At 45.4% G+C, this 18,411-nt stretch overlaps 1 protein-coding gene across 2 annotated transcripts in view; it reads right to left on the bottom strand.

Moving 5' to 3' along the window:
* Positions 1-18,411, bottom strand: part of LOC117350030 (transmembrane 4 L6 family member 5-like) — a 53,110-nt gene that overhangs the window by 7,142 nt on the left and 27,557 nt on the right. Inside the window, exons 2-5 of one of the 2 annotated variants that reach the window (XM_033923914.1) lie at positions 16,473-16,560; positions 14,037-14,102; positions 13,727-13,905; positions 4,826-5,015 (exon numbers count right to left, since the gene is read on the bottom strand). In XM_033923914.1, coding sequence (XP_033779805.1) covers positions 4,826-5,015; positions 13,727-13,905; positions 14,037-14,102; positions 16,473-16,560 — 523 coding nt within the window. Of the gene's footprint in view, positions 1-4,825; positions 5,016-13,726; positions 13,906-14,036; positions 14,103-16,472; positions 16,977-18,411 lie in introns of those variants that run through there. The other variant, XM_033923915.1, reaches the window with a different exon arrangement.

Genomic DNA, 18,411 nt, shown 5'->3' with positions numbered 1-18,411 from the left:
CAGTCTTCCGGAGTCCATTTTGCAGATGTGCGTCTATCTTTTTGAGCCATTTTTTTTTGGGGGGGGAAAAAAAGTCCTAAAGAAAAATGCAAAAAAAAAAAAAGCAATCCATCGGGATAAAGGACAGCCCAGCATTTTTAGTAGACTGGTTACACAGACCTCAGAGCAGGGCACCCCAGAGGGCACAGCAGCAAACTTCACATATGCTTGCACACATCCCATCATATGCCCGACCTATGGCCCCCCCTTTTATTGTTTCTGTATCCAGCTTACCCATTCAAACTGTATCTTCATTTGCTGATTGTACTTATATTCGCTGACTATCCAACCCCCTCTTTGTTATTCCATTTTTCACTAATTGTACCTTTTTGCTGACTGTCCAGCCCTTCTTGTTGTACTTATTTTCTCTGACTGTACCCATATTCGCTGATTATCCAGCCCTTCTTTGTTGTAAACCGCCTCGAACTACTACGGCTTTGGCGGTATACAAGAAATAAATTATTATTATTATTATAACCCCCTTAAATTGTATGACAAAGCCTCCAAAACCTACCCAGAACCTACTAGATCGAACTGTACACTACTCCAATAGCCCTTATGTCTGCAGCTGTCACCTATATGATGATAAGGTAGGTTTTGGGTGGGTGTAGAGGGCTCGCACCAGGGCCGCCATCAGAAATTTCTGGGCTCCTTACTGAGCAATCCAATTGGGCCCCCCACGCACCCCTTCCCCCCCTGACCCCCCCTTCTTCCATGGGCCGAATACACACATACTTTTCTCTGTCGCCGCACTCTTTGACCAAAAGATTTGTAAGCCTGCAACCACGTCAAAGAAGACTCTTTCAGCAGCTCCCCTCACTCCCCCTTACCTTTGTGGTCAAGTCAAAATGATCTACCAACAATAAAATTTTAAAAACACAAAGCGCGCTGTACGCAGAGAAAATGTTAATTATCATTTATATTCCGCGGGGTTTCAAAGAGGTCAAAGCAGATGACTTTATGCAATGTCACCTCAGTAACAACTATACAAAAATAGACAAATATTCCCCCTCCCTTTTTACTAAACCGCGATAGCGGTTTTTAGCGCAGGGACCTGCGCTGAATGCCCCACGCTGCTCTTGAAGCTCATAGGCTCCCTGCGCTAAAAAATGCTATTGCGGTTTAGTAAAAGGGGGCCATAGTGCAAAATATAGACAGCATATATAAATTCTCTAAACGGAGACATTTTGATCACTAAATTGAAAATAAAATCATTTTCCTACCTTTGGTAATTTCATCAGTCTCTGGTTGCACTTTATTCTTCTGACTGTGCATCTAATATTTCTTCCCTTCTTTTAGCCTCCTGTATGCTTCCTCTCCTCCAGACCTCATTCCCTCCCCAAACTTTTTCTTTGTTTCACCCTGCCCCCTTCTTTCTTTTTCTCTCTCTCCATACCCCCTTTCATTCTGTATGTCTGTCTTTCTCTCTCTCTCCGTGCCCCATTTTTCTTTGTTTCACCCAGCCCCCTTTCTTTTTTTTTTCTGGCTCCCTGTCCCCCCCTTTCTTTCTTTCTCCTTGCCCTCCCCTATGCCACCACCATTGGGAAAATGCTGCCACCACCACTGGGGAATAGGCTGCCACTGCCGCTATCGGGAACAGGCCGGCGCCGAGTTCGCCCTGCTTCTCTTCCCTGCGGGGCCGACCAACTTTCGCCACTTGACGTCAATTCTAACATCAGAGAGGACGTTCTGGGCCAGCCAGGCAGCGATTGGCTGGCCCAGAACGTCCTCTCCGACATCAGAATTGACGTGGGTGGCGAGAGTTGGTCGGCCCCAAAGGGAAAAGCAGGGAGAACTTGGCACCGGCCTGTTCCCAATGGCGGCGGTGGCCCTCAAGTGACTAAAGAGACGCAGTTTGCCAGCCTAGGGAGAACACTGGAGGGTGGCCAGCTGTGCACCCCCTTGGCCGTAAACCCAGGGCAGACCGCCCCCACCCCCACCTTGGTATGCCACTGTCTGTACCTCACTCCCTCTCTATGACCAAAAATCTCCTTTCTTCTATTCCCCGTGTACACAACCATCTCTTTCCCTCCCTTCCTCTCTCCCAAGTCCTTGCCTTCTGTGTCCAAAAACACATTCCCTCCCCCACCTCAGCATCTCTTTCCCTCCCTTCCTCTCTCCCAAGTCCATGCCTTCTGTGTCCAAAAATGCATTCCCTCCCCACCTCAGCATCTCTTTCCCTCCCTTCCTATCTCCCAAGTCCATGCCTTCTGTGTCCAAAAACCCATTCCCTCCCCCACCTCAGCATCTATTTCCCTCCCTTCCTCTCTCCCAAGTTCATGCCTTGTGTCCAAAACGCACTCCCTCCCCCTTTTGTGTTCCCCGTTTGCCTCCCAGCCCATCTTAGCAACTTTCTCAGCAAAATGTAGCTCGAGCCGCGTAGGCTTGTCTTCTATTTCCTGTCTGTCCCGCCGCGCACACAGAGCCGACCAGAAGTCTTCCCCGACTTCAGCGCTGACGTCGGAGGGCGGGCTTTGCTTAAGCCCTCCCTCCGATGTCAGCGCTGACGTCGGGGAAGACTTCTGATCGGCTGTGTGAGCGGCAGGGCAGTCGGAGTAGAAGACGAGCCTTGCGGCTCGAGTTATATTTAACCCCGCGGTCCCCCATCGTCCCCGTTCAGCTCTCTCTCCTGTGCACCCGGGGCACACCGCCCCCCCCTAGGTACACTACTGGCCCGGGCCCCCTGTCAGCTCCGGGCCCCTGAATGCAGGACTGGTAGTACTGCCCTGATGGCGGCCCTGGCTCGCACATTCCACCACAAGTGTAGAAGTTAGAGTGGAATATGTGCCTGGGTCCCCTTCTTTGCAGTTCACTGCACTGACCACTAGGCTACTTTTGCTCCATTAGGACTGGCCATAACACCTGAAGCTGATATATAGGCAGTTAAGCACTGTTTCATTTACATCTTTGGAGGTGGGAGGGGGTCCGTAACCACTGCAAGAGTGTGTGTGTGAGGGGGGGGGGCATGCTTACATTCCTCCAGTGGTCATCCGGTCAATTTGGGCACCTTTTTGGCACTTATTTGCTGTTAAAATAGGTCAGCACCAAATGTCCAATTTGTGCCCTGGGCGTATTAAAAAACGTTTGATTTTGGCAGAAAAATGTCCAAGTCATAAGCCCGCTCACACTAAGCCTCTATCACACCTCCTTGAAATGTAGACGAACTGCGGATGAGCAGAACAGATATCCGTCTAGAAAATAGGTTTCGAAAATAGCGACTTGGAAAAGTTTGGCAAGAAAAATGTCCATCTGCCTTTCTGGGCCACTTTCTGGATGTTTTTTCTTTTTTGAATATGAGCCCCAAAGTATACCAGTGTTTAATCATGAAGAAGTGAAGCCTGTGTAAAGTGCCACCTGAATGGGCAGACTGGGATGGACTGTGGGGGCCTTTATCTGTTGACATTTACTATGCTATTATGCCCCTTCCTCTCCTGCTGAGATCTTCTGTGACTCCTACCCCTCTAGTCTATCTTATGTCACTTAGTCCCTGAATTTAAATCCTGTACCCTTCCTTCCTCAGATCTATGTGCTTCTTGGATTAAATTAACTTCATTGATAGTTTTCTCTGGAGCTCAGGGCCATCCCTGACATGGTATCACCTACTATTTAGCAGGGGTCGAGCCCAGGCTGTTGGATTCCCTTAGGAGACTCAGCGGTGTTTCACATGGTGCTGGCTGAAACTTTGCACCTCTGCCTGTCCCTGTGTGCATCATTTGGTCTTCAGGGATGGAGGTATAGTCAGGCATAGGAGTCTAACTGGCTGCCTGAAAATCAGATTTGCAGAAGTATTCCCAGTATTGTGGCAATGAATTTTATCATCCAGCTACTGTGAGAGAGCTGAAAGCAGGCTACGGCACAGATCTTCTGTCAGGTCCAAATTGTAACCCTATCCTCCCCCCCCTTTTTTCCTCCTCCCTTCTATACATAAGTTTCATGTAAACCTTTACCCTTCTCTACCTATTATTTAAGTTCTTGTAAACCGTGTCGAGCTCCATATTCGTGGAGATGATGCGGTATATAAACTTAAGGTTTAGATTAGATTAGATTAGATTTCTGGGTCATAGAATGTAAAGTCCACCTGGTATTGTTCTAGGTTCCAAATGCTGAAGTTGCCATTCAAGCTCACTCCAGCCTATCCATCCTGTCTGCAGGATGTCTACCATAAAGTCTGGCCAGTAACATCCTCATGTTCCAAGTTAGTGGATCCCATTGATGACCTCCCCTGCCCATCCTACACCAAATTACCACATATGGGACACAAACTGTGCAAGTCTGCCAGTACCGGCCTTAGCTCTTTAATGTACATCCTTCATTTTCTCATTAGAGATCCTCTATGTTTATCCCATGCTTTTTTTAATTCAATCATTGTTTTCCTCTCCACCACTTCCCTCGTGAGGGCATTCCAGGTCTCTACCACCCTCTCCATAAAAAAGAATTTCCTAATATTGCTCCCAAGTCTTCCTCCCTGCAGCCTCAAATTATGCCCTTTAGTTTTACCATTTTCTCTTCTCTGGAAAAGATTTGGTTCTATATTAATACTTTTCAAGTATTTAAACGTTAAGCTATAGTCTGATTTTCGAGAAACAAATCCCACACTGCTTTGGGATGTAAGTTTAAAACCAGGATTTGCCAAAATGTCTCCCTTCTGGAAATGGGTTACTTGGTATTTCTGCTTCCTCCCCCCCCACAACACACAAAGTCTAAGGAGTTAGATTCCGACCTCAGGAGCTTGATCCCTGTATTTATACTCTTACCCGTACCAGCCAGGCCTAACTCCTGTACTTACACGCTTGTCCTTCCGGCAAGTACCACACAGGCAGCCAAAGAGTCCATTGATCATTTGGATGAGGCAGAGGACAATCTGGATGAGGCTAGCAGCCAGGATTATGGAGAAGAGAATGATATTAAACTCCTCAATCCCCTTCGGCTCGATGCAGGTGTTCCATAGATCCTTATTGAAGAGGTAGCTCTCATTGCTGGGGAGTAAGGATGGAGTAAGAGAGAGAGAGCTGTAACACAGAAAGTTTGTTGGTCTACATCTACCTTACCTACAAAGAAGAGTACTCCACAAATAAGCAAAAGGGTGTGGGGAATGCATGGAATAGACCTTATGATTGCCAATTGGCTCCAGATTTGGCCTACAAGGTTCATTTAGTCCTGGGCTTACCCCATTGCAAGCAGGGACATAGTCTTGCTTTCATAGGGAATGCAATAAGGAAATCAGAACTACAAGTCCCTGCGTGCAATGGGGTAAGCCCAGGACTGGATCAACTCTGCTGGGAAAATCTCGGGCTGGTTGGTAACCCCAGATCAGGCCAAAATAGTAACAGAATTCAAGACAGCCTGGAATAAGCACAGGGGATCCCTGGACAGGAGGATACGAGAGGGAAGCCTGAGACTGGGTGGGCTCTGCAGCACCAGATCGGAATGGGAAAGACCTATGGGCTGCCATCATGTCCTTTATCTAGGGTTGTGCATTCTTTTGAAATGTCATAGCTTAGGAAGCACTATTTTATGTTGTTGGCAAATAAAAACAAACAGAAAAAAAACCCACAAAAATTTTATGGGTTTTCTCATGTGCCATTCCCCACCCCCTTTTTTTTTTTTTTTTTTTACAAAACCGTAGTGCAGTGCTTAGTACTGGTCATGGCAGTAACAACTCCGATGCTCTTAGGAATTCTATAAGCATCGGGCTGTTACTGCCAGGACCGGCGCTAAAAAACACATTACGGTTTTGTAAAAGGAGAGGTTAATAAAGATATACAAGGCGTCTGGAAAACATAGGACCCAAACATTTTTCTAAATAACCCACAACAAATATACTTGTATTCAAAAAGTATCCCTATTGTTGAAAGGTGTTACTGCAATATACAGTAAAACCTTGGATTGCAAGTAACTTGGTTTGCAAGTGTTTTGCAAGACAATCAAAACATTTTATTAAATTTTAACTTGATATACAAGCAAAGTCTTGCAATATAAGTACTTGCAGTATACACACATCAAGTTCAAGTTTCAAGTTTATTAAGATTTGTTATCTAAGCAATAACATATATTTCAATACGTATAACAATTTTTTAAAAAATAAAAAGGGGAAGGACAAAACAAGACATTGTATACAAATTATATACGTTCTAATATAAACTGGTACAAAAGGCAAGGGGGATGAACTACAATCTTTAAAGAAAGAACATTTAGGGAAGAACACTTATGGTGGGAGCACATAAGAAGAAAATAAAGTAAAATAAAGAATAATTTGGCGACCTACTCATAAGATTCATTAAGGTCTAAAGATTTAGTACTTGGTAAGTTATGCTGTCTATGTTTTGAATGTGTCCTTGTACAGAAAGCTTTTCAAGGAGCGCTTTAATTTTTCATTATGTAGCCGATGGTTCTTCTCTCTCTGACGCTTCAAGTGTAGTGACTGTTCTAAACGAGCAGTCATGCAATACGAGGACATACAGTATATACGCGTCACGTCGTCACAGCTGAGCCGATAGTTCTTCTCTCCTGGACGCTTCAAGAGTTTAGTGACCTTTCTAAACGAGCGAGGGCTTGCAATACAAGTACGTATAGTATTTTATATTAAAGTTTTTGGGTTGTGGAACAAATCGTCTGAGTTTCCATTATTTCCTATGAGGAAATTCACTTTGTTATACGAGTGCTTTGGATTACAAGCATGCTTCTGGAACGAATTATGCTCGCAAACCAAGGTTTTACTGTACTGTAAAAGCTGGATGATCCCTGTTTTCAAAAGGACATAATTCAGGAAGTGAATATTAACATAGTAACATAGTAAATGACGGCAGATAAAGACCTGAATGGTCCATCCAGTCTGCCTAATGGTTACATGTATTATAAATTTATGAATAAATTGTCTTATATTTCTGGACCATAGGCTATAGAAGTCTGCCTGATACAGTTCTTAGGTTCCAACTACTCCAGTCTATCTAAAACCATCTCAAATTACTGGAATTTCCAAAGCCCTCCCCAGCCCATCCTATGCTGATTAGCCATATACAGGCAACAGACCATGTCAATCTGCCCATTTCTGGACCTAGTTCTTCAATTTATATCCTTCACTTTCTGATTAGAGATCCTCTGTGTTTGTCCCATACTTTTTTTTTAATTCTGTTACTATTTCGCTCTCCACCACCGCTCTAGGAAGGGCATTCCAGGCATCCACCACCCTTTCCATGAAAAAGAATTTCCTAACATAAGGATTGCCGCTGCCGGGTCAGACCAGTGGTCCATCGTGCCCATCAGTCTGCTCCCGCGGCAGCCCTTATGTCAAAGACCAGCACCCTAACTTAAGACTAGCCTTAGCTGCGTACGTTCTGGTTCAGCAGGAACTTGTCTAACTTTGTCTTGAATCCCTGGAGGGTGTTTCCCCCTATAACAGCCTCCGGATAGCGTTTCAGTTTACCACCACTCTCTGGGTGAAGAACTTCCTTACGTTTGTACGGAATCCATCCCCTTTTACTCTTAAGTCTACCACCCTGCAAATCTCAATTCTTGCCCTCTAGTGTGACCTTTTCTCCTCTGGAAAAAGATGTGGTTATAAGAACATAATATTAATACTTAATATAAGAACATAGTATTAATACTTTTTAAGTGTTTAAAAGTGTGGCGCTTAGCAAAGACAGAGTTGCAACTAAATATTTGCAATAAAATGTGGGGGGGGGGAAGGCTTATTCTAAAGCTGCGGCAAAAGTGGACTTAGCACGCCCCTTATGCTGGTCTTTCCCACACGTTAAGGGCATTTATGCTGCAGCCAGTAAATTTCACACCAATGCAAATAATCCCAGAGGGAGATTTAATAATACAATGCTAACAACCCCTCGATTCCAATTTAAAATAGTGGGTAACAAGACTGTATTGCCAGAGGTCCAATGACCCTATATCTTCAGGTTTCTTTAAAAATTTGATATACCGCCATATCAAAATTCAAAGCGGTTTTACATAATATAAAAACAAAGTATAAAAAGAGCGTACGTTAAAAACAAATTACAAATAATGCTACAAACAATCAAATGCACTGACAAACATTAACTTACCGATACAGGATGGAAAAGGGCAGAAATACAATTTGTATAAAGAAGGGGGAACAATAAAATAAATAGTCTAGTATTTTGTAAAATAGGCTAAAATGATTCAAAAATGGCAAGGAACAGATTTCCATTATCATCCTTAGAAGGACTATTATACACCGAAAGCATCTTTAAAAAGTAAGGCCTTCAAGGAATTTCTCTTATATAATTTGGTGCTTAATTCCAGATGGTAAGGGCCGTGACAGAAAAAAATGCTAGTACGCATAGTGTTATCTTATCCTAAGATACAGTGGAACCTTGGTTTACGAGCATAATTCGTTCCAGAAGCATGCTGATAAACCAAGGCGAGAGGGAGAATTAGAAATCCTTGAGCATGCGCAGATGCATGCTCAAGGCCGGAAGAAGCAGGAAGATCTTCTAGCGGCACCGGATCGAGTCGGTTTCAGCGAACGGCCACCAGGATGGTCTTGGGGCTCAAGGATCTCACGTATGAAGAAAGATTTTAAAAAATTGCGGCTGTACTCACTTGAGGAAAGAAGAGAACGGGGAGATATGATTGAAACGTATAAGTACATCACGGGACGCATCGAGTCAGAAGATGATATCTTCTGGCTCATGGGACCCTCGACCACCAGAGGGCATCCGCTGAAGATCAGGGGAGGGAAGTTTCATGGCGACTCCAGGAAGTACTTCTTCACCGAAAGAGTAGTGGATCATTGGAACAGACTCCCACTCCAGGTGATAAAGGCCAGCAGCGTGACGGATTTTAAGAGAAAATGGGATACTCACGTGGGATCTTTAAGGGAGTAAATTCAGGGGGGGGGGGATACTTGGAATGGGCAGACTTGGTGGGCTATAGCCCTTTTCTGCTGCTTTTTTCTATGTTTCTATGTTTCTATCCTGTGGGCTGCGTGCTGGTGCCAGACCGGGGGGGGGGGGCTAAGTTTAAGTTGTTTGGGCGGCAGGTTCTGAAGAACATTCAAAGGGTTTCTCCGAACATCACCCATTGGGAAATGCAATTAAAACTTGTTCTGAGACTTTATATTCCACCGGAACGAGCAGCCAGGATGGGGATTACTGCATCTCATTCTTGCCCGAAATGTAATCAAGCTCATGCTTCCCTGGGTCATATGTTTTGGGCTTGTCCAAACATCCAACAGTTTTGGAGTCGCCTTGGACGTTATACTACATTGTTGTGGGGGGAGACGCTGGCTCCCGCAACCGAGGGCGTTATTTGGATTTTATAACATAGCTACGCCCAAACCCAGGGGAATGTCACCTTTCATAACCAGAGTGCTTTTGATGGGGAAGAAGGCTATCCTTACTAACTGGCTCTCCCGTGATTCCCCGTCCTACGCTCAATGGAGATCCCTAATGATAATTCATGCAACGCTGGAGCGGCGACAAGTGGGAGACTTGGATCATGGCCCGGATCGTAGATTTCGTCAGACCTGGGAATGCTTTTGGCAGGATCTTACACCACGTGCTCGCAGTAGACTTTTGAACCTTTAGGTTTCACCCATACTCTCAGCTATTGTTATGGCACTGGACTCTTGGGGTGGGGAGGGGGGGATGTATTTGTACTGGTACTTCTTGATTGATACCACTTTTTGTATTTGCTGGTTCTGTTGAAACAATAAAAATCATTTGAACATAAGTTGTTTGGGCGGTGGGTGCTGGTTCGAGGGGGGGGGCCCTTTGTGATCAGGGGGGAGCGATGCCGGTTATTTGGGGGGGGGGGTGCTCGCAAATCGAATCAACACTCGATTTGCGAGGCACGTTTTGTGAGAATGTTTTGCTCCTCTTGCAAAATACTCGCAAACCGGGTTACTCGCAAACCAAGGTTTGACTGTATTTAAATTTTAATAGATGTATCCTCAGTGAGAAAATAAAAGCTATCGGGACTCAGGAAAACCAGAGTTCCAGGCTTAAACCTGTACGTAAAGGGCCATTTCTCAAGCCTCTTTAGCACCATCACCTTGTGCTTTTAAATAATAATTGTGAACCCACTAATAAGTGTTTCTGTGATCAATATTTAAACAATACAAAGTTGAAATCCACTAAATTAAATGACACATTTTCCCCGTTTTCTGAATTATTGTCAACATGCTAATTTTGTCATTAGCTCGCAACTATCGCCCCCTATCACCACCTATTTTATAGGCAGTAGGGGCTCCTGCGCTCGGAGGCGTCCCTCCCCCTCCCTCGTCTCTGCCCTTCCCTCCTTCCCCAAGCTCCCACTCCTTCCCCAATCCAGCCTGCTGCGCGCGCACGCCCCTTTCCGTCCCCCTAGTTGGAGTTGTTGCTCGCGGCGGTCAGCCACGTGCTCTTCGCGACCCCGTCGGCTCTCCCTCCGATGTCACTTCCTATGCGCGGCACCCGGAAGTGATGTCAGTGGGCGAGCCGACGGGGTCGCGAAGAGCACGTTGTTGACCGCTGCGAACAGCAACTTCAGCTACAGGCGTGGGGGAAGTTAAGGGGTGCCAGCACCCTCACCAACATGGTGCCCAGGGTAGACCGCCCCCCTTGCCCCCCCCTACTACGCCACTGCCCCCATGTTAATTAGCATGCTGCAAAGCCTGATGTGCTAACTGCTGTTAGGCCTATTCTCCACCCCTTAACACGCCCTCCTCAAGAAAAATAAAATATCTTTTTAGCGTGCACTGTATGGATGCAAAAAAGCAGATTGACTGCGGGACGCCAGTCCTGCAGTAAGCCTCTTTAAAGCACTCTAGCACTCACCACAGTTCAGTAAAAGGTCTCTGTGGAGCAAAACATTTGTTAAGGGAGTTTCCTAATTAAGGCCCTCTTTCACTAAGCCACGGTAGAGGTGTCTACTGCAGCTTGCAGCACTAAATGCTCTGGCGCTAGTAGGAATTCTATGAGTGTTGGAGCAACGTCTGAGCATTTAGCGCTCTGGGCCACGGTAGAAACCTCTACTGTGGCTCAGCAAAAGGGGAGGGAACGTTTGGACTATTGTGTTTTCACAGGACATTCTAAATGTTTAAACCATTGTGAAGTATTTTGAAATTATACAAGGGGTCCTGTTTTTTTTTCTGGACACCATGTAGCATAGTGAACATAAGAATAGCCTTAGTGGGTCAGACCAATGGTCCATCAAGCCCAGTAGCCCGTTCTCACGATAGCCAATCCAGGTCACTAGTACCTGGCCAAAACTCAAAAAGTAGCAACATTCCGTACAGAATATCAAAGAATAGCAAGATTCCGGAATCCCAGAGAGTAACAAGATTCTAGAATCTCAAAGAGTAGAAACATTCCGTACAGAATCTCAAAGAATAGCAAGATTCCGGAATCTCAAAGAGTAACAAGATTCTAGAATCTCAAAGAGTAGCAACATTCCGTACAGAATCTCAAAGAATAACAAGATTCTGGAATCTCAGAGAGTAACAAGATTCTAGAACCCCAAAGAGTAGCAACGTTCCATGCTACCGATCCAGGGCAAGCAGCAGCTTCCCCCATGTCTTTCTCAATAACAAACTATGGACTTTTCCTCCAGGAAATTGTCCAAACCTTTCTTAAAAGCAGCTACAATATTTGCTCTTACCACAACCTCTGGCAACGCGTTCCAGAGCTTAACTATTCTCTGAGTTAAAAAAATATTTCTTCCTATTGGTTTTAAAAGTACTTCCCTGTAACTTTGAGTGTCCCCTAGTCTTTGTAATTTTTGACAGATCCACTTGTACCCATTCTACTCGACTCAGGATTTTGTAGACGTCAATCATATCTCCCCTCACTGTTCTTCTGACGACTGAAGGGAAAAAGATATTGTTTCTAGCTGTCTGATACTCTTTCTCTCCTCTTTTTATATATATACTTTAATTTTGATTTGACTCCTGCCTACAGTTCACTATGGACATTCTGTGTAATAGATCATATTTTTGTTAAAAGTGATTTCAGTTCTTTTATTCATTTATTCAATTTTCTATTCCATTCTCCTAGGGAAGCTCAGAGTGGTTTATATGCATTTATTCAGGATGCTCAAGCATGTTTTCCTGTTTGTCCTGATGGGCTCACAATCTATCTAATGTACCTGGGCCAATAGGGGGATTAAGTGACTTGCCCAGGGTCACAAGAAGCAGCAGCATAGGTTTGAACCCACAACCTGAGGGTGCTGAGGCTGTAGCTTTAACCACTGCACCACACCCTCCCCCTTGTGGGTATCACTCTTAATTTCATCACTTGTTAAACTATTTCTTGTCACAGGATACCGGTATGTTCTTACGTTTCGCCACCATGATTTTGCAACTTTTATGTAATATTCTGTAATTAAATGTTATTTTATGCATGCATGGAATGTTAGCTTATACATATGTATATTTTGTTTTCTGTTTTTCCTCTAAAGGACCCCTGAGGAAGGCATGTGGTGTCGAAACACAGACCATGTTGGGTCCCTGCTTGCTAATAACACACTCAGGGCTCCTTTTACAAAGCCACAGTAGCAATGCTGCAGTAAATGCACCAAAACCCATTCAATTCCTACGGGCTTCGGTGCATTTTTCTGTGGCAGCATCGTTACTGCAGCTTTGTAAAAGAGGTCCTCAGTTTGGGATTACAGTATGTGGGACATATCAGTCTTTCTTTTTTGGTTTATCTGGTACTTTTAAAAAAACAAACACAATATTCCTGGGACAACACAAGAAATGACTCCCCCCCCCTCAAAAAATATTCTAGCTACAAACTCTTATCTGTTTCTTTGCTACAATTGCAGAGGACAGTTGGTCCCTCTGGTTGGAGAGAATCATATACAGTACTACGTTTAAAAGAGTAAATGGAGGGAGCAGCAGGAAAAGAAGGCTTTGTATTAGAGAATGACACAGTGACAAAATTCATCACCATTCCCATCCCCTCGGATAACTGCGGGAAACCATCTCCTTGTCGTTCTTTAAGGAGAAAGGGTAGAATCAGAATATGAATGGGCCCAGCCACTGACCCTCAAGTCTTGCATTGAAGAACGCTGGGGTAGAAGGACTCAGGTTGAGATAGACACTAACGAATGACACGGGATGGTTTCCCATGGTTATCCACGGGGATGGAGACAAATCCTGTCCCCATAGCATTCTCCGAAGGTCCATCAAACTCAGTATTCTGTTTCCAACAGTGGTCAATCTAGGTCCCAAGTACCTGGCAGAAACCCAAAGAGTAGCAACATTCCAAAGCTGAGACTCTGATGTCATAATGCCTCATTCCGCCAATGCCTAAGAGCCAACCTCATCATTGATATCACAATGACTTGATTGTCCTTTACTTGGCTCACATAAGAACATAAGAATTGCCATAGAGAATGTCATGGGGACAGTCCCCATCCCCATGGTTAACTGTGAAAAACCATCCTCTTGTCATTCTTTAAGGAGAAAGGGAAGAATCAGAGTATGAATGGCCACAACCACTGACCCGCAAGCTTTGCTTTGAAGAATGCTGGTGTAGAAGGACTGAGGTTGAGATAGACACTAAAGAATGACCCGGGATGGTTTCCCGCGGTTATCCGCGGGGACAGGAACAGTGATGAATTTTGTCACCATGTCATTCTCTACTTTGCATGCAGTCACTCCTAGGGTGAAATTTGAGTGAGATACTCTAGTAAAGGGTGCATGAGGTTGGAAAGGGGATGGAAGACTCACTTGAATTTCTCTAGCTCTCCTTTGAAGGGCGATGTCCAGGTAATGTTGGCTTTGTTAGTCTCAGGATCTATAATATCAATTGAACAGTAGGGACCATTCACCAGACCCAAGATGGCAACCACGGTGCTGTAGAGTGAGCCAGCCAAACCCACTGCAGCAAAAGCGATGGACAGGAACATCTGAGGAATGGCAAGAGAGAGAGAGATGTAGTGAAATTCTCTGTCTTTATCGTGACTAAACGGTAAGCTCTAGGGAACAGGGACTACCTTGTTTGTGTTATTTATTCAAACGTGGACAACGGAGGACTTACCCCACAACGGTTGGCACAGCAGCCCTTGCGACCCGTTGCCTGAATGTGAATTGCTGGGATCAGAACCTGTTTGAAACAAAGGCAGAGTTAGAGGCCGTTTTGCTGGTCCACAAGACAACCCAACACTAGGGTGTCACCATGTGTTGGAAAAGGAGTTCCTGTTTCTAGGGCAAGGCACCCTTGTGGGCAGCAGCATTGACCAGTCCTCGCCGCATCGAGGCTACTCGCCTTTCAAAGCTGAGACGGGAGAAACCTTTCATTAATCAGACTCTTATGATTTATCAAGCAGTTTCGCTCGTCGTCCCTCTCCAGGGAAAATTATTCCCCAGCTTTTTGATGAGAGCAACATTTGATAAATCCCTCACTAAAATAGTTCAAAGGTGCAAGTGGTCATTAAGGGATTGAGAGATCAGTACCAGGGTTTTGAACATCAGGGGCTTCTCCCCATAAAATAGTACTGTATATATTTAATAAAAATAGTTATCTACTAAGTAGTAGATTTAAAACAAACTGGAGAAAATATTTATTCACACAATGTGTAATTAAACTCTAGAATATGCTGCTATAGAATGTGGTGAAATCAGTTAGCTTAGCGGGGTTTAAAAAAGGTTTGGTTAATTTCCTGAAATTGAAGTCCATAGGCTGTTATTGAAATGACTTGGGGAAACCTACTGCTTATTCCTAGGATAAGCGGGATAAAATCTGTTTTACTACTTAGGATCTAGCTAGGTAGTTGAGACCTGGCTTGGCCATTGTTGGAACCTCACGGTATAGCGGTATATAAGAAATAAAATTAAATTAAATTAAATTAAACAGGATACTGGGCTTGATGGACTTCGGTCTGTCCCAGTATGGCAATTCTTATGTTTTTACATTCTTGTTTCAGTTCTTAAATCTGGAAATCGAGGCCTTTCTCTAAGTAGAACTAGGGACTAGAGCTGATGCATTGGGAGAAAGAGAGACTCCACCCCCCCCCCCAAGTCTATAATGTCACTGGCAGAACTGGTAATTAGAACTGAGACACAGAGTGACAAGAGTGATTTGCCTTGGGGGGGGGGGGGTCACACATCCATAGACAGTGACAGAGCTGGAGATTAGAACTAGTCACAGGGAAATAAAATAACCTCCCCACTTGGTTTACACATTAGTGTGTGGCAGAGCCAGGGATTAGAATTTAGGCACCAGGAGATGGAGGTCACATAATGACAGACAGTGGCAAAGCTGGGGATAAGAACTAAGGCACCTATGTTCATTGTGTAAGTCCCTCTTATCTTTACCCTACTCCTCCACTGCCGCCTGCAGATTCCGTCCCTTCTATCTTGCTGCACCGTATGCATGGAACAAACCGACCGAGTCATTCAGTCAAACGCCATCTTTGGCAGTATCCAAATCCATGCTAAAAGCCCACTTTTTCAATGCTGCCTTCAACTCCTAACTCCCACTCATCATACAATTTCCTATGTCCATCCTATCATTCTTTCTGCAATAATCTCCGCAACCGCTATATGCCCTGTCTGTCCATCCAATTAGATTGTAAGCTCTTCTGAGCAGGGACCATTTATTGCATGTTGATTGTACAACGCTGCGTACACTTTTCAGTGCTATCTAATATAATAAAAGCCTAAGCGCGCATACGCGCTCTTACCAGCGTGTTCCCATTTTCTGTGCACTGTAGGTCCCCGCAGGTAGGAGTGCGCATGTGCGTTTCCATGCATATCTCTCTCTCTCTTTCCCAAGGCGGATGTCGGTTTCAGGTGGCGCAGAGGCTGTCGGCCGCGGCAGCTATTGGCATCTGCAGGCCGCAGCAGCTGTCGGCGCCTGCAGACCGCCGCGGCTGTCGGCGGCTGCAGGCCATAGCGGCTGTCGGTGGAGGGCAGACGCGAGGTAAGGGGTGCTGCTCGACAGGGGAAGAGACAGGGGGTGGAGAAAAAGGAAGGGAGGCCTACTGCTGGACGGGTGAGCAGGAAAGAGGTGCTGCTGGACAGAGGGGAGATTAAAAAAAGGGAGAAGGGCTGCTGCTGGATAAGGGGAGCAGAGAAGGGGTAGTGGTGGACACAGGGAAGGTAAAAGGAAGGGAGAATGGGTAGACAGCCGAGGAAAAAAAGACAGATAGAAAGACAGAAATACAGAAAGCGGCTAAGGAGAGAGAGAGAGAAAGAAATAAAGACAGACACACACACATATTTTCTAGCACCCATTAATGTAACGGGCTATAAGACTAGTAGAAATTATAAATACAGTAGTAGCAGGAGGAGGAGGAGGTCACACACACCCACATTCACTGATAGAACTAGGGATTAGTGCTCAGATATTTGTATCTTCTTATGCTGTGCTATCAACTCTGGCCTCCTATATCACTGTCCTTTGACTCTTTACACAGAGCATATGGATCTAGTTTGGGGGGGGAGATAGAATTTGTAAATAATGAGCCCTCACCAGGATGCCTCCTCCGAGTAATCCGCCGAGGTACAGCACCTCTGGGGTGATAAACTCGCCCGAGTCCTTGATGTACTTCGTTTTCCAGCTGGGGAAGAAGAGCAGAACATTGCAGGTGATATTCACAAGGAGTAAAGGGAACAAGGAGACTCCAATGAACTTGGCACATTTCCCGGTGCACATCTCGGAAGACTTAGTAGTGTGGTGGAGAAGTGAAGCCGTAAACAGATTTCCGCAGCTCAGTGTACAGTGGGGGCTTTATATATCTCTCAGTGGGGTCAAGCCTGGCGACCTGTGACGAAGGAGGCCAGAGACAGCAGGTGTGTGGAGGACGCAGTGCTTATCGGCTGCTCCCTACTGATAAGGATCATCCTGAGTCACCACAGTCACTTGGAGTTCAGATTCTTGGTCATGACGCAGCCCTGCTCTCCACCGGCCACCCACCTCAGGGAGACTTGTGAAAATGTGTGGGGATGGGGGCTGCTCCTCTAGCTGGAGGTGGAAGGAGGGGGCAGTGCTAGGAAAACTTCCAGCTACGAATGAAGCACTGTGTGCCAGACCTTGATCCTTTACTGATTAACAGAGGAAGAGATTCCGAAAGCTGCACCCATACATCCACTCAAAGCAAGCAAAACCAACATGGACTCAGGTCTCCCACCTAGAGTTACCAGATTTTACTTACGTAAAATCCGGACCCATAGACCCGCCCCCCAGGCCCACCCATCCTCACCCCATTACACCCACTCCATGCCCCAGTCTTGCCCCTAGCCCTGCCCCCTCAGCCTGTTCTCATAGGTCAGGAGAGCATCAGCGCATGTGTAGTGGTGATGTGATGACATCACGCACACAGGACGTCACTATATTGCAAAAAGCCATCTGGACGCCCAGACATGCCCTCTAAAAAGAGGACACGTCCCGAGTAAATCTGGACGTCTGGTAACCCTCCTCCCACCTCGTCTTCCCCCACTTATTGCTCTGAGGTGCCCTGAGATGTGTTAAGAGACTTTCAAATACTTCAAAGTGAGAAGAGTTTTGTTTGCTTTGAAAGGAAGCGGTTTGCAGATTCTGGTATCATCCACAAAGAGGCAAATCTTACCCGACTCCCCCTTCAGCAATATCGCTTACAAAAACGTTTAAAAGAACAGGCCCAAGAACTTAACCTTGAGGCACATTGCTGGTGGCATCCCTTTCCTCAGAGTAGGGATACCATAAGAACATAAGCAATGCCTCCACTGGGTCAGACCCGAGGTCCATTGTGCCCAGCAGTCCGCTCACGCGGCGGCCCAACAGGTCAGTTGCAGTAGCCCTCTATCTATACCTCTCTATCTCTTTTTCCAGCAGGAAATTGTCCAATCCTTTCTTGAACTCCAGTACCGTACTCTGTCCTATTACGTCCTCTGGAAGCGCATTCCAGGTGTCCACCACATGCTGGGTAAAGAAAAACTTCCTAGCATTCATTCTGAATCTATCTCCTTCCAACTTTTCCGAATGCCCTCTTGTTCTTTTATGTTTTGAAAGTTTGAAGAATCTGTCCCTCTCTACTCTCTCTATGCCCTTCATGATCCTGTAGGTCTCTATCATGTCTCCTCTGAGTCTCTGCTTTTCCAGGGAGAAGAGCCCCAGTCTCTCCAATCTTTCAGTGTATGAAAGGTTTTCCATGCCCTTAATCATTCGTGTCGCTCTCCTCTGGACCCTCTCAAGTATTGCCATATCCTTCTTAAGGTACGGTGACCAATACTGAACACAGTACTCCAGGTGCGGGCGCACCATTGTCCGATACAATGGCAGGATGACTTCTCTCGTTCTGGTCGTAATACCCTTCTTAATAATACCCAACATTCTGTTTGCCTTCTTCGCGGCTGCTGCACATTGTGCTGTTGACTTCATTGTTGTGTCCACCAGTACACCCAAATCTCTTTCAAGGTTTCTTCCCTCTAAT

This window comes from Geotrypetes seraphini, chromosome 16 (assembly GCF_902459505.1).
Source record: "Geotrypetes seraphini chromosome 16, aGeoSer1.1, whole genome shotgun sequence".
Lineage (NCBI taxonomy): Eukaryota > Metazoa > Chordata > Amphibia > Gymnophiona > Dermophiidae > Geotrypetes > Geotrypetes seraphini.
This window is presented reverse-complemented; position numbering and strand designations above follow the sequence as displayed.